Here is a 20,836-nt window from a genome sequence, read left to right on the forward strand (position 1 = left end):
AGCAACCCTCCCACTCGGGGGCTTAGTTGCAGTCCAGTACTCGCCTAAGTTTGAAAAATCCTACCGAGTGGTGGCAACCCTCCCACTCGGGGGCTTAGCTGCAGTCCAGTACTCGCCTAAGTTTGAAAAATCCTACCGAGTGGTGAGCAACCCTCCCACTCGGGGGCTTAGCTGCAGTCGCCTAAGTTTGAAAAATCCTACCGAGTGGTGAGCAACCCTCCCACTCGGGGGCTTAGCTGCAGTCTAGTACTCGCCCAAGTTTGAAACCCATCCGTATCCGCAAGGACGACGAGGTACAGGTCGACTGAAACCTTCTCCTTCGGAGCTGCGCCACAAGTACAACGTGCGCTCCATCTCTATCCGCAAGGACGGCGAGGTGCAGGTCGACTGCAACCTTCTCCTTCGGAGCTGCGCCACAAGTACAACGTGCACTCCATCCCTATCTGCAAGGACGACGAGGTCCAGGTCGACTGAAACCTTCTCCTTCGGAGCTGCGCCACAAGTACAACGTGTGCTCCCTCCCTATCCGCAAGGACGACGAGGTGCAGGTCGACTGCGACCTTCTCCTTTGGAGCTGCGCCACAAGTACAACGTGTGCTCCCTCCCTATCCGCAAGGACAGCGAGGTACAGGTCGACTGCAACCTTCTCCTCGGAGCTGTGCCATAAGTACAATAGCTGCATCTCAAGTACAAAGATTATTCCAATTGAAAAGCGAATTCCACTCGAAGGCAAACACAAGCATATTCAGAGATAAACCTAGTTCAGATAAATCCTAAAGTTCCGGACGATGGATCAAAAGTATTCGAGCATCAAGCCCGAAGAAGTTTAACGATTACACAATCACTCGGCATTCCAAGGCAAATAAAGGTGGAGCATAATGTTTCTCGGTCACGCGTCAGGAGAAGGACTGGCTGGGTCGCAGAAACTGTCAAGGTCTATGCTGTCTGCAATGCGAGTGGCGGCATCAAGGAAATTGTCCATGAAGGATTGGAAGGTGTGCCTCTTTGTGTTAGCAACCTTGAGCTTCGCCAGCTTGTCTTGTTTGACGTCTTTGCAGTGCACTCGGACCAAGGACAACGCGACATCAGCGCCACAGCGAGCAGATGACTTCTTCCACTCTTGCACTCGGTTAGGTATTTGATTCAGTCGAGCCATCAGAGACTCGAGGTCTTGAGACAGTTCCGCCTGAGGCCAGAGTTCAGTATCAACCCGAGTCATCGCTACCATCAGGCGGGCAAGATAAGCAACCGCGCTGTCCATGCGAGATTCCAACCGCAGCACATTCATCGCAACATCATCCTTGACTGGACAATTTATGGGATCGAGACCCGTCTCGACCCGCCCAGTTTCCGCTTCAAAGTCTTGGCAAAGCTCTACACAGTTGAGTAAATGGTGAGTCGACGATATAATCAAGCTTGACAGTCGACCGTAATAAGTCAGTCAATCATCAGTACCTTCAAGTTTTAGGACCAGCTTTGCAGCAAGCTGGCCCAGATAAGACTCCAACTCGCCCTTCTTGGCCTTGAGGCTCCCAAGCTCGTCAGTCAGCTTGTCCTTGTCTTTCTTCAGTCGCTCGACCTCCCGATTGGCGTCACAGACAGCAGTCTTTAGTTTGGAGTTCTCCTCTTCTAACTTGCCGACTGAAGCAAGCTTCTTGTCAGCAAGCGCCATTTTCTCTCGCGCTTCCTTCTGTGCAGCAGCAAGATCCAGATCCTTCTTCTCTAAAGCCTGCTTCATTTTCTCTAAAGAAATAACATTCTTCAGACGGGCTTGGAGTTGACGGTTTTCACTACATACATCTGCTCGAGTGGAGTCACTCGGTTCAAAAAATGGAAAGGAAAAGTGCCAGCAGTGAGAAAGACAGTTGACAATTGGTTACCTCCCATGGCAGCTACTTCATCACGAGCAGTCTTGAGATTCTTCTTGGCCAATTCCAGATCAAGGTTGAGGCTGATTTGCTGCTTGTTCATTGTGGAAAGCTCAGCCCCAAGATCACAAGATTTCTGCAGTATAAGCCACATCAGTTGACCAAGATAAAAAGACATCACAGTGATAGCTACTCTAAGACTACCGTCGAATCAAACATTCAACGGCAGTCTCGGGGACTACACCCAGTGGGTGCACTTAGCGTGCCCCCACTGGTTTGAATAAACACTCGACATGGTCTGCCCAGCGCGAGAGTAAAAAAAAGCAGTTCTCAGACCATAGTCGACTGCCCGCAGTCAACCACGGTCTCGGGGACTACACCCAGTGGGTGCACTTAGCATGCCCCAACTGGTTCTGGTGTCATTCGACCTGGCCAGTCCAGACCGAGTGACAAAATTCAGATTCTCAGACCACAGTCGACTGCCCGCAGTCAACTATGGTCTCGGGGACTACACCCAGTGGGTGCACTAAGAGTGCCCCCACTAGTTCAAAGATTCAATTCAAGACGACTCAAATTGACTCGTGCAACTTCAAAACAGTCACACCCCGGTGGGTGATCGGATGAGAAATATGATCAATCAGAAATCAACTAACCTGGACATTGGTCTGCAGAGCAGCTCTGGCGTTGAAGGCCACCTGACTGGCCTCATGCACCACTTTCATTTGCCCCATCACAAGGTTCAACTGAAGAAGAGCTTCCTTGGCGGCAGTCGGTGGGTCGTCCGGGGTTTGATACGCAGTGAAAAGCAATGATGGCAGAGCAGTTGGAGCAACCGTTGGGTCTGATGCGTGGAGTTGTATTTGTGCAGCAGAAGTCTGAGCAGCTGATCCTGATGGGCAATCAGTCGACAGCGGGATAGCGAAAGTGACGTTGGTACGTGCCGGATCTGTCGATCACTCGACTGCCGTCCCAGGCATCTCAGTTGAATGAGGAACCAAGGCCTCAGGCGCTTTCCCGCTCAGTTCCTTGTCCCTCCTCCTCCTTCCCCTCAGCGTTACTTCTTCTTCATCGTCCGGGAGCACAACAATGTCCCGTGGTGCTGCAACAAACAGAGAAAGTCAAAGAGATAGCTGACAAACAATCCAGTCGTCCAAATAAATTCGAGTCGGGCAGACTTACTGGCTTTGGAGGTAGCTGCGTCGTCGGTTTCCTCGTCGTCTGGGGTCTTGTCGATATCCATATCAGTCGCAGCCGAGGCCGGGCTGTAAAGGTTCATCATCCACTCGGTCAGTACAAGAGAATCGTTCAGAACAAGAAAATACGGGGAGAACATTTACCCAGAAGCAACAGGAACGTCCATCTTGATTCTAGGCAAGGTCTTCCGAGCCTTCGAAGGATTGATCTTGGGCTGCTTGGTGACCTTCTCAGCCAATTCTGGAGTCGAAGACCGAGCGCGCTTTTGAGATGGAGCGCTCGAGGCCACAGCCTTGCCGCGCCTGCCCGCGGGATCATGGTGCTGCTTGGATCGATGTTTAGAACGAGGTGGTGAGTCGGCTACCTCCTCGTCGTCCGACTCATCGCTCTCATCTTCATCATCGTCGGCTGGTGACTCCCACTCGCCGCTCTTCTCCGCGCTGTCCTCGCCTTCATGGTCCTGCTCCAGAGCTTGTTCGCCATTGGGCATTGAGTGCATCTCTGTATAAATCTACAAAACAAGGAGCCGAGTGGAAATCAGTCGGATCAACAAATAGTCAGAAAACACATCCAAATTCAATCAGTTGTAGTGGACAAACCTTGTTTGGCTGGTTGCTGTCGCTGAAAGGGTTGACTCTCCTGGGCCCCTAGGGTTGTCCTTGTTCCCGGTGATGCCCCTCAGCCACTGGGCCACTGTTTTGGCCGCCACCTCCTCCGGATGAACCCGAGCGGTATCACCAGCCCCGGAGTACATCCACATGGAGTGGTCACGAGCTTGAAGTGGTTGAATGCGCCGACTGAGGAACACCTCCAGCAGATCCATGCCGGTGACACCTTGGTTGATCAGTTGAACTGCTCTCTCGACCAGCATGCCCGTCTCCGCCTTCTCCGCGGCGGTCACTTTCAACGAAGATGGAGTTTGAACACGATCAAAAGAGAAAGGGGGAAGTCTAGTCGACTGGCCTGGGGTCACGATATCCTGGCAATAGAACCAGGTCGACTGCCAGCCCCTGACCGACTCGGGAAGAGTCATCGAAGGGAAGGAACTCCTCTTCCTCTTCTGAATACCCAGACCCCCACACATCTGGATAACATGGGTTTTCTCGTCGTTCGAGTTCGCTTTCTTCACTGTTTGGGAGCGGATGGTGAAAATGTGCTTGAAAAGACCCCAGTGCAGTCGACACACCAGGAAATTCTCGCACATGGACACGAATGCGGCAAGGTATGTGATGGTGTTGGGAGTGAAATGATGGAGTTGAGCCCCGAAGAAATTCAAGAAACCTCGAAAGAAGGGGTGTGGAGGAAGCGAGAAGCCGCAGTCGACATGAGTGGCGAGCAGAACACACTCACCCGGTCGCGGCTGTGGCTCCATTTCCCCCTCCGGCAGTCGCGCGGACTCATGGACGATCAGCCCTAACTCGGCCATATCGTCCAAGTCTTCCTGCCGAAGTGAGGATCGGATCCAATCTCCCTGGATCCAACCCGACAGCAGCCCCGAGCGCGATGAAGATCCCCGATTCGTCTTCTTGCTTTTCGCCGCCCCCGTCGCCTTCTTCGCGCGTTCCAGCGCCGCCGTTTTCTCCTTCCCCATGGCGGCGGAGCGGCGGCGTCGAGAGTGGAGAAGCTGAACAAGGTAAAGGAGCAAGAGGAAGAAGAAGGAGAATGGGCACGCACATTGCGGACGCCTCGGCCTCGCCGCTTTTAAAGGCCTACTTCCGAGTGGCTGACGCGTGGGCCCGGACGATCCTGTCAAATCCCTTAACAGTCGCACACGGGATACGTGGCGAAAAAGGTGGCGCGAAAATCGAAACGTCCTATTTTATCTACTCCGCTTACCACGGCGCGCTCCGCCTGGCGCGCTTGCACCAAAATTTTGAATCCCACGAAATCCGGGATCCCCTACAACCGATCACACCAAATATTCCATGTCAAGGATAACACTCGATGGATGACGTTATAAAAACCAGTCGGCCATTTCTGAATCGATCAAGGCGACTGAAACGAAGCCGAAGTTCCAACAACTAGCATCCATTTGGAGATGACAGCAAGAGTCAAAGCAAGGTCAACTTCAACCTTCTTTTCACTCGGGCCTCAATCCATTCGGGGGCTAATGATGAGGACATAGACCTGGGGTAGGGTAATAGGCCTGACCTATACGTCCTACCTAAGGTCCATGTCCTAGAAGCAAAGAGGTTCAAGAGTAAATAGAGGGGACCCAACAAAGGTGTCGAGTGCAATCCACTCGACCTACCATTCACTCGGAGACCCCCCCCTTATTTAGGTCACTCGATCACTAAACCACTCGACGTGCAGAAGACCTAAAGCCACTCCGCGCAGCAACGGTCGGGCATTTACCCTTAGACTTAATAGTCATTTATAGCACTTTACTACGGACGTTACCTGTAATGCTCCTTCTTTATGAACATTGAACCCTGTGTAACGGAGGGGAGCTGGGGTCCTGGCGCACTCTATATAAGCCACCCCCCTCCTCTGGGACAAGGGTTCGCACCCCCTGTAACACACACGCATATAATCCAGTCGACCGCCTCCGGGCTCCGAGACGTAGGGCTGTTACTTCCTCCGAGAAGGGCCTGAACTCGTAAAACTTGTGCGTACAACTTCTCCATAGCTAGGATCTTGCCTCTACATCCCTACCCCCCATTCTACTGTCAGACTTAGAACCACGACACCGCCCGCTCGCCCGGATGGAGGAGCTAGCTACGTCTGTCCGCTGGAATCGATTCAGATAGCTTGCTAGCTAGCTCTCCGTCCGCTGGATTCAGCTAGCTAGCTAGCTCTCCGTCCGCTCAAATTGCTACCTAGCTAGCTAGCTTCATGCGAGTCGGCGGCTGCTGTTGCTGCTGCTGCAGTTGACACTGCTGCTGGCTCTGGCCTGGTCGGGCCCACTGGCGAGCTCGAGGAGGCAGGACGCGCACATGTCGAGGGGACGGAGGTCGAGAATGGGAAGGGCATGAGGAAGAAGATGGTATATTTAAGGATTTTCTGTTTTACGGGTTGATCATACGGGCTCTATTCAGTCGCAGCTAAAATCAGCCCTTATAATGCGTTTTTCTCGACCCTTAAAACACTTATACGGGTCGCAGTTTTAAGGGGTCTGCTAGAGATGCTCTTATGGTGGTAAGGGAATCTCCAATCGCGGACCCTAAACCTTCTGCAACCGTTCAGACCGGACTGTCTGAACAGCGGAAGCCATCCAACGCGGCCCTATATCGGTCCGCGAGGCGGTCCAGACATGATTTATGCCGCAAACCGGAGATAAAAGTGGGGAGGTTTGCGGGAGTCCGGAACGATCCCAAGCCTGTTTCTGACTGCCCAGGCCAAACCAAAAACCCCACATCCCTTCCGCGCGTTTTCGGTCAGCGCCGCTTCCGAGCGTCAGCGCCTGCATTCATGCCCGTCCAGAGCAGACGCGACCGCTCACTGGCGTCGGCATTGAAGTGGCGCGCTGACCGAGAGAGCGCCGCCCGCGCCGCTTCCTGGTGCATGCGACTTCCGCGCATTCAAATGACACGACGGCCGCCCGTCCGTCCATCTGTCTGCCACCCGCATTGATGGCACGCAGTTGCGGAGGCATCTCCTTCGGCGCCACCCGTCCGTCCATTTGCCGCCCACAGGTGCTATATAAATAGTTGTCCCGATGCCCCGGCCATAGCCACACTCATCCCTCTCCACACCACTCCCCGCCATGGATCCCTCCACCGCCAAAGCTCTTTGGGACGGGCTGACGCCAGAGCAGAAGAAGACCATGACCACCATTGTTGTCGAAGAAGCTGGCACGTCTGCGGGCGCCGCCTGCAGCGAGGAAGAGTAGTGCACGGTAGGTCGCCGCCGCTCGTGTCCCAGGAAGGCCACTGCTCCTCTGGTCCTCCCCTCCCGTCGACGTCAAGCTTGGTGGGTTTCAACATCTTCGGCCGATTAGTCGCTTGATGGCGACGTGGAGGCGGACCGCTTCAGTTCCCGGGGCTCCGGAGGCGGAGCTGAAAAAGGCGAAGCTTTCGTTCTCTTGGTTCATGGCCGGAGACAGGGACCGGAAGCCGGCGATCATGTAGATTAGCCCGTCTAGGACCGCTTTCATGTATTTGTAATGAAATCCGTCATGTTTACATGAAATCCGGCATGTTTATATAAAACCAGGCGTGTTTATATGAAATCCACACTTGTTTGCATGATTTTCGTCCGCCTGATTTGAGTTGTTGTGAAAATGTATGCAGCTAGCGTTGGATGGCTGCCTCCCACATCCATGTCGGGTTGCCGTTGCAGATGCCGTAAACCATCCCAGCCCCTAATTATTTCCCATTTATTTGCTACGCATGGACATTAGCGTTTGTCCTAACAGAAAGAGACACGGAAGTACGCCGCCGGTACCGCGTCACCAACGCGACCCGGCCGCCGGTCCTGGCTGGTTACCAAACCAGCCAAGCAAGTTATCACATCTACATGTACCGGTAGCAGGGTGCCAGCTGATTGGTAGAAATCACGAGATTAGCATTACCTAATCTCCCGCTGCGGGGCCCGGCTGGCGACGGCCAGGAAACGATCAACGGCCTAGGACTAGGACAAAGGAGTAGCTGATTAACCCAAGCCAAAAAAAAGTAAGATTATTATGTTTCTCAATAAATGTCATCTTCGTCGTTTAATGAAACAACCAAGTTATTTTTATTTTGGGCTGACTGCCAAAACTGAAAGAAAATAAAAATCCAAGGCCCTCTTTGATTCGGATGAAATGGAAAATTGTAGCGGGATGCCAACTTGAATAGCGTGTGCAACATTTGATGCCGCAGGAAAAACAAAAAAATTGTAAAACTATGTTGGAGCGGATGCTATTCCTATGAAATGTAGTACACATAATTGTTTAGAATAAAATTCATGTAAGATTCAATCTTATAAATCAAATGAACAACGTAGGAAAATTATCTAAGGATTCTAACGCTCCAAAAATCTTATAGAATACATTTGAATCAAAGGAGCCCTAAAGACGGAAAGAACGTCCTGTCTACAACCCCGCAACCGTTTTTCGCATCTCGCTTTCTCATCAAGTTGTTGTGGGATTTTGAGAATCATTACCAACCTGGAATTTAGATGCTATCCCCATGGCCGGGATCCCGTTTCTTGCATCACCATCATGCGATTGCGAAGTCGAGAGACGTTGGCTCGTTCTGCGCACAAATGACTTCTCAAGCATTAAGATGTCGTTTTATACGTAGGCCAGGTCAAACTCTATTGATTTGATGGGCTAACCTTTTGCCTTGGTTGTCTAAAAGTGTTGCCAATCTACCGGGTAGTCAAATTTGTTATGTTGGCTGCAAACCATTTAGCCTTGTAACTATGACGTCGTCGTGTGAAAGAGAAAACTGCCATTTTAAATGTTCTCGGGTTTTAGTGTGGTTTGATATGTAGGCCGTGCTTCAAATGTTACATTGGTTACCTTATAGGTACTAAAATATTTTTGCCGATTTGTTGGGTAATCAACTTCTGGGCCAGGGACATGCAGACACGTACTGCATCATTTTGTTTCTACTTCTCGCGGCATCCGTCGTCGCTGAAACCCCCTCCCCGCCATTCATTCAGATCCGAAGCACCCAACACCAGAGCTCGTCGTCGGGCATGATGAGAAGCCATGACCTCACCGCTCCGGCGAGACGACAAAGGTTTACGGTAGAAACCGATGTAATCAAGTGTTGGGCCATGTCTTCAAATGCAGTACAGTACCTTCATGCGTTGGTTGATTTTCATACCGAGAACCAAAATAAGATGAGCAGAAATTAATTGTGAGAAACCAAAACGGAGGGGTTTGCGCAAAGAATTTAATTCGCAGCTTCGAAAGGAAATCTTTCACCACCTTCTGCCATTCGGTAATTTCACACTTTCAACAGGAGTTCCATTTATTTATTTATTTATATTCGTATACACAAATTCACGCGTGTTGGCACGTCGGTCTGTGGGAGGACCCGTGACGCTGGTAAGTACACGCCACATTCACGCTCTCGGTCGGCCGGTCCGGGCATACATGCATCTTTTCCTGTGGCCGAAAACGGAAAAAACAATAATGATAGGGGAGAGAGGCAACTTAGCAACAAACAGTGTGCGTGTGGGTGTGGGCCGGACCATGCATGCCCACCCTGCGTGGCTTAGGGCCGGCCCAGCACGACGCACGCACGTCGTGCGTTCCAGTCTCTCCGCACGATGACGGCTAATCCCGGGGGCCAGGCTGCTAACAATCCTGGATTTTGCTGCAATAATCCCTCACTTATGAGTTGCCGCAGAGCATTCCGATTCTTTATTACCACCTCGTTTAATCATCCGCACTCGGCGAGCAGAGCAGCTGAGGTCCATCCAGATCCAGCAGGGCACTCGCCACACGAGAAAGTTTCAAAGCATCTCCCTCTCTCTCTCTCTGTCTCGAGAAGAGTCTTCCTCCTTGGGGGGAGGCAGGCAGGCAGCAAGCAAAGCCCAGCAAGCAAGCAAGGGAGCGGCCGCTTCTTGCTGCTCCTCCAGATCTAGCCGGGGGAGGAGGAGGGGTTCGTAGGTGGAGGGCGCGCTGGGGTCCGCGTCGGAGATGAAGGCGGCGCTGCGGAGCCGGCAGGAGCCGCGGCGGGTCAGCAACGGCGTCATCATCGCCGCCATGCTCCTCTCCCTCTGCGTCCTCAGCATCGTCAAGGCCAGATACTGCTCCACGCCCTTCGGTATGTCCACTATCTTTTTCCTCTTTCCCCTTCTCTTCTCTTTGTGTCTGAGCTAGCTGGGTGGATGGATGGATGGATGAGAGCTTGGATGTTTCTTGGCATGGCCGCAGGGAAGCCGGACGACCAGCTCAAGGAGCAGATGAACTCCAGCATCCGGATGGAGACCGACGACGAGCCGGCGCCCGCCGCCACCACGGTCGGAGGTGAGCTGCCTGGATCGATTGACCGATTCGGCGGAGCTACCTAGAATCGGCCGATTGCTGATTTGGGGACGAAATGTATGTAGAGCATGCTGCTCAAGACTTCCTTTTTCTTCTTTGTTGATTGGTCAGGTTCGGAGGAAGATGTGGAGGAGGATGTGGAGGACGACAGCGCCGCCCCGGTGCCCAAGGTCACCGCGGAGAGGGCGGAGAAGACAGCCGTCTCCGTCTCCGGCGCCGGCACAGGAAAAAAGGATAAGGATAAGGGGAGGCACAAGAAGAAGAAGCCGACCTGCTTCATGACGAGCAAGCGCTCGGAGCGGTGCGAGGCGGCGGGGGACATCCGGGTGGTGGGCAACGTCTCCACCATCTACATCGACTCGCTGGACAGGGAGTGGCGGACCAAGCCGTACGCGCGGTACCACGACCCCGTCGCCATGACCCACGTCCGGGAGTTCGTCCTCAAACCCTTCCCGTCCGACGCGCCGCCGCCGGCCTGCACCAAGAACCACTCCGTCCCCGGGTTTGTGTTTTCCAACCGCGGCTTCTCCGGCAACCTCTACCACGACTACACGGACGTGCTGGTGCCGCTCTTCCTCAGCACGCGCAGGTTCAACGGCGAGGTGCAGTTCCTGCTCAGCGACCTCAAGCCCTGGTGGGTGGCCAAGTTCCGGCCGCTGTTCCGGCAGCTCAGCAGGTACGAGGTGGTGGACGTGAACAACGACCTGGAGGTGCACTGCGTGCCCCGCATCGTCGTCGGCTCCGACTTCCACAAGGACATGGGCATCGTCCCGTCCAAGGCCGCCGGCGGCGTCTCCATCGTCGACTTCAAGCGCACCCTCCGCGACGCCTTCGGGCTGGAGCGCGCGGCGGCCTCCCGCGGCGGCGCCACGGGCGCCGGCAAGCCGCGCCTCCTCATCATCTCCCGCAAGAACTCGCGCCGGTTCCTCAACGAGCGGGAGATGGCGGCCGCCGCCGCCGCCATGGGCTTCGACGTGCGCATCGCGGAGCCCGACCAGCACACCGACATGTCCACCTTCGCGCGGCTCGTCAACTCGGCGGACGTGATGGTGGGCGTGCACGGCGCCGGGCTCACCAACATGGTGTTCCTCCCCGCGGGGGCCGTGCTGATCCAGGTGGTGCCGTTCGGCGGGCTGGAGTGGCTCACCGGCGTGACCTTCAAGAACCCGGCGGCGGACATGGAGGTGACGTACATGGACTACAACGTGCAGCTGGAGGAGAGCTCGCTGCTGGAGCAGTACCCGCGGAACCACCAGGTGCTGACGGACCCCTACGCCGTGCACAAGCAGGGGTGGGACGCGCTCAAGGCGGCCTACCTGGACAAGCAGAACGTGCGGCTGGATCTGGACAAGTTCAAGGCCACGCTCCGGGACGCGCTCAGCCGGCTGCCGCCGGCGTCGACCCCGGCGGCCTGAGCCTGCCCACGTCCGTCCCCGGTCCGGTAGATATAGGTCCGTCCGTCCGTGTATATCTATCTGCTCTGCTCTGCTCCGCTCCGTGCCTGCCTCGTTTTGCTTAACTTGATTCTTGATTTCTTCTTCTTCTTTCTTCTTTCTTCTTCTTCCTCTTGCTCTTCTTCTGGTAAGACCCCATTGACGGCGAGCAAGAACATGTGGTTACAGAGGATGTTGCTTCATACTTTTGTGATTATTTGCTTCTTATATCAATTAATTTACAAGAAAAAATATCAAGAACATATAGCTCCACCAGTGCACTGAGCAGCAGTCGATCCCCTTCTCCATTTTGTCGATCCATGAATCCATGGCAAGAACACATCGCAGCACTTATCTTCCCTCCCTTCGCCCAAATCTCCAATGGTAATGGCAATGGCAAGTCAGAATCCATGGGTTGGCACCGGAGAAGCTCGGTCATGGCGGGAGAGGAGGAGGACTGCGACTTGGCGAGCCCCTGCTCCGTGTCAGCCAGCTAGCTGATAGGTTTGTCTAGCTCGTTGGCAGCAGCCGCCAAGTGGTGGAGCGATTCCGTCAGCTGATCGATGTGTTGTTGGTTGATTGTTCGGCCAGCGGAAAAGAAATCAAAGTTTGGCTGGTTCCTTCGCCGTGGTTCGTGGGCGCGTCGCTGTCGCCGAACTGGGGGGCTGCCAACTCCGAGCTACCTCCGGCGCCTGCCTGCCAGCGTCATCTCGTTGTGACATCGTGTGAGGCGCACGGGCTGCCCGAAGCTTCGGCGGTCTTCTTCTCTCCCCTTTCTTTCCAGGGGGAGGAAATGTCAGCGGCGGCAGGCGTGTCGCCGTCCGGTCTCATTATTTTTCTTCCACATTTCGCCGTCTGGTTTTGAGACTGGACCTATTCAAGGAGTATATTCGCGGGCGGACCACTTTAATCTCGTGCACGAGAGTGAAACTTGTTGACCGGATTGAAAATTAACTTTCATGAAAGTGAAGTTCATTGTCTTTTTTTCTGGATACATGTCCTTTTTTTAGAGTGGATCTATTCAATGCGCATAATTCACGTCCGGGCCACTAAATCTTGTGCACGAGAGTGAAATTTGTTGTCTGGATTAAAAATTAATTTTCATAAGATCAAAGTTAGTTGCCTTTTCTTTTCATAAATTTTGATTTTATTAAACTCAATATATAGCATCAAGCGGAACACTCCCACGATACTGATCTAAACGATCTTATATTTCTTTACAGAGGGAGTACAACGGATAATGGGTGGACATCTGTACCCTGCATAATTAGGATGCATACAACCAACATTAGCAGTCTCACAATAAAAAAAAGACATAATGGCCGAAGTTTTTTTAATGTCTAGGAAAGACATGTGAAAGAGGAGAGAGGCATGTGAAAGAGAGGAACAATCTAGTGATTTTTTTACATGAAGTATAAGGAAAATACAGAAACTACCTTGTACTTGGGAATTCCAATTGATGTCAAGAGACTAATTGATCATTGAAAACAAGTAGGGAAAATGTGGAACAACAATTTTTTCAATACAAATGAAATATTTATCTATTGGAGTACTTCCCCACACTTGCATGAACAATGTTTCATCGTGATCAGAAGACTAAACTTCTACGGATAAAAGAAAATAACACATGTCTGCCAAAAGATTATGGGGGGCTTGTATTCCTGAATCCGACCACTATTAATCAAAGATTATTGTGCAAAAGCTTGTGGAAATTGGAGAATGCCGAAGGCACTTGGTATACTACATTGCCAAATAAACACGTGCAAAACCAAGTTTCGTCCCCATGCCAAAAAAGGAGTCTGTTTCACATTTCTGGCAGAGCCTGATGGGAGTAAATCTCTTTTCCCAGAAGTTTGCTAAAAGGGATTCTTAGTGGGCTAAAACCATGTTCCGGAAAAAAAAAACTGTGTGAATGGATTACATGATTCCCAATACTATACAATAAATATCACAGTCTCTAAATTGTTCATAATGTAAAGGATGGTGAATGGGGTTGCATGAGATTCAAAAGAACTCCGAGGGGAGAGACCATAGAGCAATCATCTAATCTGGAGAATTCGGTGAATGCTTATAATTCAAGTGATGAGGAAGACATGGTGAGATCGAGAATTGGGATTAAAACATGTTTATTATTAGAGAGGTATATTGGCAGCATCTTTTGATATGGCTGGTTATAGGTTTTACGTGGAATCTGAGAGATAACGATATTCCTCTAGTCAATGCTTAAAATGGTATCTTGACCAAGGATAATCTTCTCAGGAGAGTTTGGAATAGAAATGATCATTTGATATTTGATTGTGCCCTATCTAAACTAATTTGCCAAGTGACCCTTTTGTGCATTTGGTCTAAATAGACCTCCTGGCATAATTGATGATCTCTTCAACGAATAGATGCATGCTTTCCCATCGTCCCAACGCAAACTAGTTCTCTCTGGTGGAGCGTCTATTTGTTGCATGATTCAAAAACTAGGAAAATAGTTTTCTTTAGACAACATCATATGAGTAATCATGTTGTTTATGCAACACCCTTTGACACATGGAATGTTTCTCAGAAAGAACAATGTCGATGAAGCCATGAAGGAGAAATTCCAGTGATAAAGTTGGCGGTTTCGGAGGCCATGGGAAGATTTAATTTCCTACAATTTGGGTAGTGAAGGAGAAATTCCTACAAGTTGGCGGTTTTGGAGGCCATGAAGGAGAAATCCAGTGATAAAGTCTTGCCCTACCTTGATTGTTTTCATGGTGATCTGAACTACAACTAGCCCCTTGAGCATGTTAAAAAATTTAGTGTGTCGGGGCTTCAAAAATATTCTTAGGTCCGCCATTTGAGGAGGTGTGGGCGCGAAGTCATGGCTAGACGCCAATGGTGAATAGGACACAAACCGAAGGCTTTTGAGCACTAGTTGTTGGTGATAGTTGTTCTTTCAGAATCACAGCTTGTGGTGAAAGTCCTCTTCTGCCCCGGGTCTCAAATGAGCTCGGGATGACAGTAAAATAGAAAAAAGGGAAAAAAAGGAAACTATGCTGAATTTTTGTGTGCCAAACTTTGACAAATTTCATCACGAATGACATTCGTGCAAGTCATGGCAAAAGAAATCAAAACTCCAAAATGCTTTCAAAATAGCATTTTGGAGCATCGGGTTTGTTGTTTTCGCCATGACATCCATGAATGCCCTTTCCAGTTGAACTTTTGCAATCACACAAAACATTTGTCAAAGTATAGCAAAATAAATCTATTTTTTTTCAATTTTGTTAATATTTTTTTGATTTTACTGCTCATCAGGGTGCATTTGAGCTCGCTAGCAGATACTCCACATCCAACTTGTGGTTGCTATAAGTCCCTACAATGTACTAAGTATATGTCTTTTTAAAGAAAGTGCTAAGTGTATGTTGAGACTACTTGTTTTGTTTCTCCTTTGCATGGAACTCTTCGTGTAACGGTTCCTTTAATAGAAATCGAGGAGGAGTATTACTGTTATAGAAAAAACACACACATGGGGTCAAGTCGATCTTGCTAATATTATTTACTATATGCTCTGTCTAGGAATCGTTTCTGTCAAGAAAAAACATTTTTTCCATCACACACAACAGAAGTCTCCATTGCACAAAAAATGATATGCATAAACCAAAAGTAGTTCGACCTCTTGGTTTAGAAAATCTTGATAAGGCGAACAATAAGAAGTTGTCTGATGAGGGGAAGGATGGAATGAACATTGATAAGGAAGATGATGATGGTGATATTATGGGTGAAGAATTGGTGGAATATGGTAGTGATCAAAGGGTTCATTTCTCTCAGGAGGAATTGGATCATGAGTCACACGAACCATTTGGAGAAACAGTAGCCAACGCCCAAGGAGTCAATGTTAAAGATCTTAGTTGGTGTTAAAGGTAGCCAACAAGAAGCACATACTAGTAACGCTAATGTTGAGTTCAGTAGATGTGAGAGGTCGAAGGATCAAGAGGATCTAGACACAATTGCTTTAGCCATGAAGAGGATGGATTCAAAATATACTATTCCAGGTAACTAAGCTAATGTTCCCACGGTTCTTAATACTAAGAATGATGATGATCTAGTGAATATGACTAAAAATTTAGGTGTTGTTAACAACGATTGTGATGCCACGTTTATTTCTTCAATTAAAACTTAAAAAATGGCTAGCAAAATCCTTTTGTGGAAAGAAGTAAAGATAAAAAATACAAGAACTTGTTAAGGACACCGATGATGATGAGCTATTACATTCAGGTGATAAGATCATAAACTTGTGCTCCTTTTTTTAGGGTTAGCTAGCTAAAAAAGGGTAGATCCCTAAAGAAAAATAAATTAAAATGTCAGGAATCTTTTGTAATTGCAGGGGTTTGGGATGCCCTGATAAAACAAAGATTCCAGTGGTAGATGATTTTTGATCTTGGAGTCCAATTCATAGGTGTCCCAAAGACTAAGATACGTGGATTCAACCGGAGTTGGGCCAAAAAAATTCTGGCCATAAAAACTTCTTTCGGCCGCACCTAGATCTTAATGGTAGGTTAGGTGGTTTGCTGCTTGAGGTTGACTCTGATAATAATGAGGTTGTTAACTTTGAGGTTGGAAAACACTATATTTGCCGACAACTTGAAGAGAAGAAAATCTTAAGAAGTTGGCAATTAGTTATGTTTTATGGCCATGATCCAAGAAGACAAAGATGGTTTCCTTGTTGAATTTGCTAGTGTACGCAATAGATGTAAGAGGGGGGGGGCTCATTTATGGCGATTTTAATGTCATCAGATGGACTAGTGAGAAAAATAAACCTTGTGTTCTGATAACCCACAAGTATAGGGGATCGCAACAGTTTTCGAGGGTGGAGTATTCAACCCAAATTTATTGATTCGACACAAGGGGAGCCAAAGAATATTCTCAAGTATTAGCAGTTGAGTTGTCAATTCAACCACACCTGGATAACTTAATATCTGCAGCAAAGTATTTAGTAGCAAAGTAGTATGGAAGTAACGATAACGGTGGCAAAAATAACAGTAGCAGCTTTGTAGTAATTGTAACAGTGGCAACGGAAAAGTAACTAAGCAAGGATCAATATGTGAAAAGCTCGTAGGCATTGGATCAGTGATGGATAATTATGTCGGATGCGATTATTCATGCAACAGTTATAACATAGGGTGACACAGAACTAGCTCCAGTTCATCAATGTAATGTAGGCATGTATTCCGAATATAGTCATACGTGCTTATGGAAAAGAACTTGCATGACATCTTTTGTCCTACCCTCCCGTGGCAGCGGGGTCCTATTGGAAACTAAGGGATATTAAGGCCTCCTTTTAATAGAGTACCGGACCAAAGCATTAACACTTAGTGAATACATGAACTCCTCAAACTACGGTCATCACCGGTAAGTATCCCGATTATTGTCACTTCGGGGTTAACGGATCATAACACATAATAGGTGACTATAGACTTGAAAGATAGGATCAAGAACTCACATATATTCATGAAAACATAATAGGTTCAGATCTGAAATCATGGCACTCGGACCCTAGTGACAAGCATTAAGCATAGCAAAGTCATAGCAACATCAATCTCAGAACATAGTGGATACTAGGGATCAAACCCTAACAAAACTAACTCGATTACATGATAAATCTCATCCAACCCATTACCGTCCAGCAAGCCTACGATGGAATTACTCATGCATGGTGGTGAGCATCATGAAATTGGTGATGGAGAATGGTTGATGATGACGACGACGACGGATTCCCATCTCCGGAGCCCCGAACGGACTCCAGATCAGCCCTCCCGAGAGAGTTTAGGGCTTAGCGGCGGCTCCGTATCGTAAAACGCGATGAATCCTTCTCTCTGATTTTTTTCCCCGAATGTGAATATATGGAGTTGGAGTTGAGGTCGGTGGAGCGCCAGGGGGCCCACGAGGCAGGGGGCGCGCCCTGGGGGGGGGGGGGTAGGCGCGCCCCCACCCTCGTGGACAGGGTGTGGGCCCCCTGGCCTTGATTCTTTCGCCAGTATTTTTTATTAATTCCAAAAATATTCTCCGTGAAGTTTCAGGTCATTCCGAGAACTTTTATTTCTGCACAAAAATAACACCATGGCAATTCTGCTGAAAACAGCGTCAGTCCGGATTAGTTCCATCCAAATCATGCAAGTTAGAGTCCAAAGCAAGGGTAAAAGTGTTTGGAAAAGTAGATACGATGGAGACGTATCATGTTCTTCCCAAATGGAGGCACACTTTCAATTCTATCATTGATGGTAATGGTTTGAGAGAAGTGCAGCTCTAAAGAAGACTGCACACTTAGTCTAATTTCCATGAAATGCCCACTTTTGGTAAGCTGGACATGGTCGTAGTTTCCTCAGAATGAGATGTTGCTTATCCATTAGTAACAGTGGTTGGCCTAAATAGAGAGCTATATGATCATGTTCCTTTACATTTGATATTTGGGATCCCACCCACTCATAGTGATAATTTTAGATTTAAAAATTGTTCGTTTGAGAGGGATGGTTTCATGAGTGTAGTTAGGAAGAGATGGCATGCTCCAACCTATTGCGTTCATGATTTAGACAAGTGGCAAGAGAAAGCCATAAGACTCGAGAAGACAGTTAAAAGGCTCGCATATTAATATGGAAGGTGTGTACAGAAATTTGAAGGAGATTTTGAGTGAGTTAGATGAGTTGGATGGAAGGAGTGTTACTGTAGTTTTATCAACTTGGGAGAGAGATCATAAATTGGTTCTGGATGCCAATTTGAAAAAATAATGTTGACCCGATCAAAATTGATTTACCCAATACTACATTAGAGACCTCAATTGATTGTAGAGCCTCAAAAATTAGGGAGCATAGTATGGTTTGATATTTCATTTATGGGCCCAAAGCCAACCTATAATTCAACGGTACTCCAATAACTCCAATAGGAGCATATCTTGAGATTTGAAAGCTTCGAGGCATGCATGTGCTAGGAGGTGTTCCCTTCTCCAAGTTACACTAGTGGTTGGCGCTCGTCATTGCGGGCCTCTTAAGAGGAAGCTGCGCGCGTATTTCTCTCTCTTAAAAAAGAAAAGACAAAAAACTCACCTTCATCTCAAAATAAAATAAAAATTCTCGCAACACGTGCACATCACACCGTATCAAAAAGAAAAAGAAAAAGACTAAATAAATCTTAAAAATAAAAAATAAAAGTCTCACTTCCATCTTCCAAAATAATCTCCAAAAACACTTTTCTAAAAAAAGTCTCACTTTCATCTTCCAAAAATAATATTAAAAAAATATAAAATTTTCTCGCCACGGCCAACCGGCATGCGCCACGTGGCCATGCTGGTTGGCCGCCCTTCTCGCGCACGTTATTGTGTTTGATGGCTGGGTAGTTTTTTTTTGGCTTTTGAGCTTTGTAACTTTGTGATGGTTTCTTTGGTGGAAATTGATGTGGGGCTCGTTGTTGAAAATAAAAATATGACCTCTTTTTTTTAGGAACTTCATAGAAATTTTGGAAAATTCCATCAATTGGGAAACTTTTCTAAAGCTCGTGTTTTTTTAACAACGCAGATGTTCATATATATGCACATATACTTACCCATATTAACGCATCCACGCACATCCTACTCCTATGAGCACCTCCAAAAAACCATGCCGGCACATTATTTTAAGATCCGCGAGTGAATCGGATGGCAGCACAATCCGCAGGAACCAGTGGCATCACCGCATCAGTAAACAGAAGTGACGTGGACATGGCAGCTACCGGACCAGTTCTACTCTAGCTAGCTAGCCAGCCCTTTTTGTGCCACTAAAACGTGGGACATGCTCGTACTGGAGCCGCTGCCTTTTATGTATGGTCGGGTGTGCATATTGTCAAGGAACGGATGATGGATTGATTACTGAGCGATGACCATGTCAGAGTAGTTCTAGCTAGTGATGTGTGACGACGAAGCCGATGATCAACCCCTCACCTAATCGAGCGAGGGAGCGCAACGAAGGTCTCATCGCCATCAGCTGATCCGTGCCCGGAAGAACAACCTTGAGAGTTCGTTGTCACGAGAAGCCCTCGTGCTCGGGCTTGAAGGAGGCTCAACCCTCAAGCCGCCATTTCTTCTCCAAGAGCGACTCGTCTATTATGTCAAATCACATCGTCACCCGCACATGTAGGTCATCTCTAGCTCAGACTTTCAAATAACCTGCATACGTCCGAATCGAGCTGTTCGGACGCACTTTGCCAATCAACGCGGCATTCAGAGACCAATGACAAAGCTGGACATCCGAAGATGCGACTGCATTCCAGAAAATAATAGCAAGATTCAGTTAGATCGTCCACGCATTGAAAAACTAATGTTTGCCCGATGAACATGCATGGACACATGGTTTTGATTTGGAAGCTGAGGTACGGAGACTTTTTGAAGATACACGAGCTGGTCCGAAGATGATCGATCCTCTGAGGAACATGTGAAAAGGCATGAAGGTACTTTAAAACTAAATTAAGATCGGAAGTGAACATGGCATGCCAGCCAGGATGGGAAGGAAGGCAAGTGCTGTGGTGGTTGAACTGGTTTCCACATCGGGAGGTGTTGGACTTTCTCACGCACAAAGACAAGGAGCAGGGAACCACCATCTCCTGCATGTACTCCGATCCACTACTAACTAGATTCATTACTGAATAACAAAATTTCTGTCTTTTTTGTAATTTTTTTGCTACTCCCTTTGATTCAAAATAAATGTCGCAGTTCTTAACTAGGGTTAGTTCTTTTTAAGGATCGAAGGTAGTATTTCTATTTTTGTTTTGGACTGTGCTAACTTCCGACTGACCGGAAGATAAGCAACAGATCCATACGCCTCCTTCTTCCTACCTAATCACGCATGCATGCAACCTTACTAACTAATCCCGTGGGTGGTAGCCGAGGAAACACATGCAGCCGGGGTCGGGCTCTCCTGCTGGAATCCCTGCACGCACTATCGTGCAGGGCACCAGCGGCCAACACGTGGCCTGGTGGACCCCATCACTTAATGAACAGATTTTGTTTTGTTTATAATTTTCTGAAAAGTCCTTCTCCTTGCCTTATCCATCGTGGACGCTTCGAGCTAGTACTACCATTATTCCACTGAACCGAGCTCCGTGAGTGAGAGAGATAGAGAGTTCCAGAAAGTGAGGTCCGCCGTCTGGCGGCGTCGTGGTCGTGGCGAGCGACAGAGGGAGCAGCCGCGGCTGCCGCTGCCTGACTCCGGCGCGCCCAAGCCCCGGCCAAGGCTGGAGCAGCTGCTCTGTCATGCCGCCGTTCCCCTCCTGGACCGACCAGATCCCTTGGAGAAGGTGGGGAACTGCAGGGCATGCGGCCGGCTGGGTGCAGCACTGCTTCGCCGGGATGCCGCAAGAGGCCGTGCAGGCGGACATCAAGACGGGAGCCCGATGCACACTCGCCGCACAGAGGTTAGTGGTAGCTG

At 48.9% G+C, this 20,836-nt stretch overlaps 1 protein-coding gene across 1 annotated transcript; it reads left to right on the forward strand.

Annotated features, from left to right (window-relative positions):
- Positions 1-9,344: 9,344 nt before the first annotated feature.
- LOC123143665 (alpha-1,3-arabinosyltransferase XAT2) lies at positions 9,345-11,683 on the forward strand. Its single transcript, XM_044562617.1, has 3 exons — positions 9,345-9,766; positions 9,877-9,969; positions 10,099-11,683. Exons 1-3 carry the CDS (start codon positions 9,640-9,642, stop codon positions 11,400-11,402), a joined length of 1,524 nt encoding a protein of 507 aa, XP_044418552.1. The 5' UTR covers positions 9,345-9,639; the 3' UTR covers positions 11,403-11,683.
- The last annotated feature ends 9,153 nt before the right edge of the window (positions 11,684-20,836 follow it).

Source organism: Triticum aestivum, chromosome 6D (assembly GCF_018294505.1).
Source record: "Triticum aestivum cultivar Chinese Spring chromosome 6D, IWGSC CS RefSeq v2.1, whole genome shotgun sequence".
NCBI classification, from domain to species: Eukaryota; Viridiplantae; Streptophyta; class Magnoliopsida; order Poales; family Poaceae; genus Triticum; species Triticum aestivum.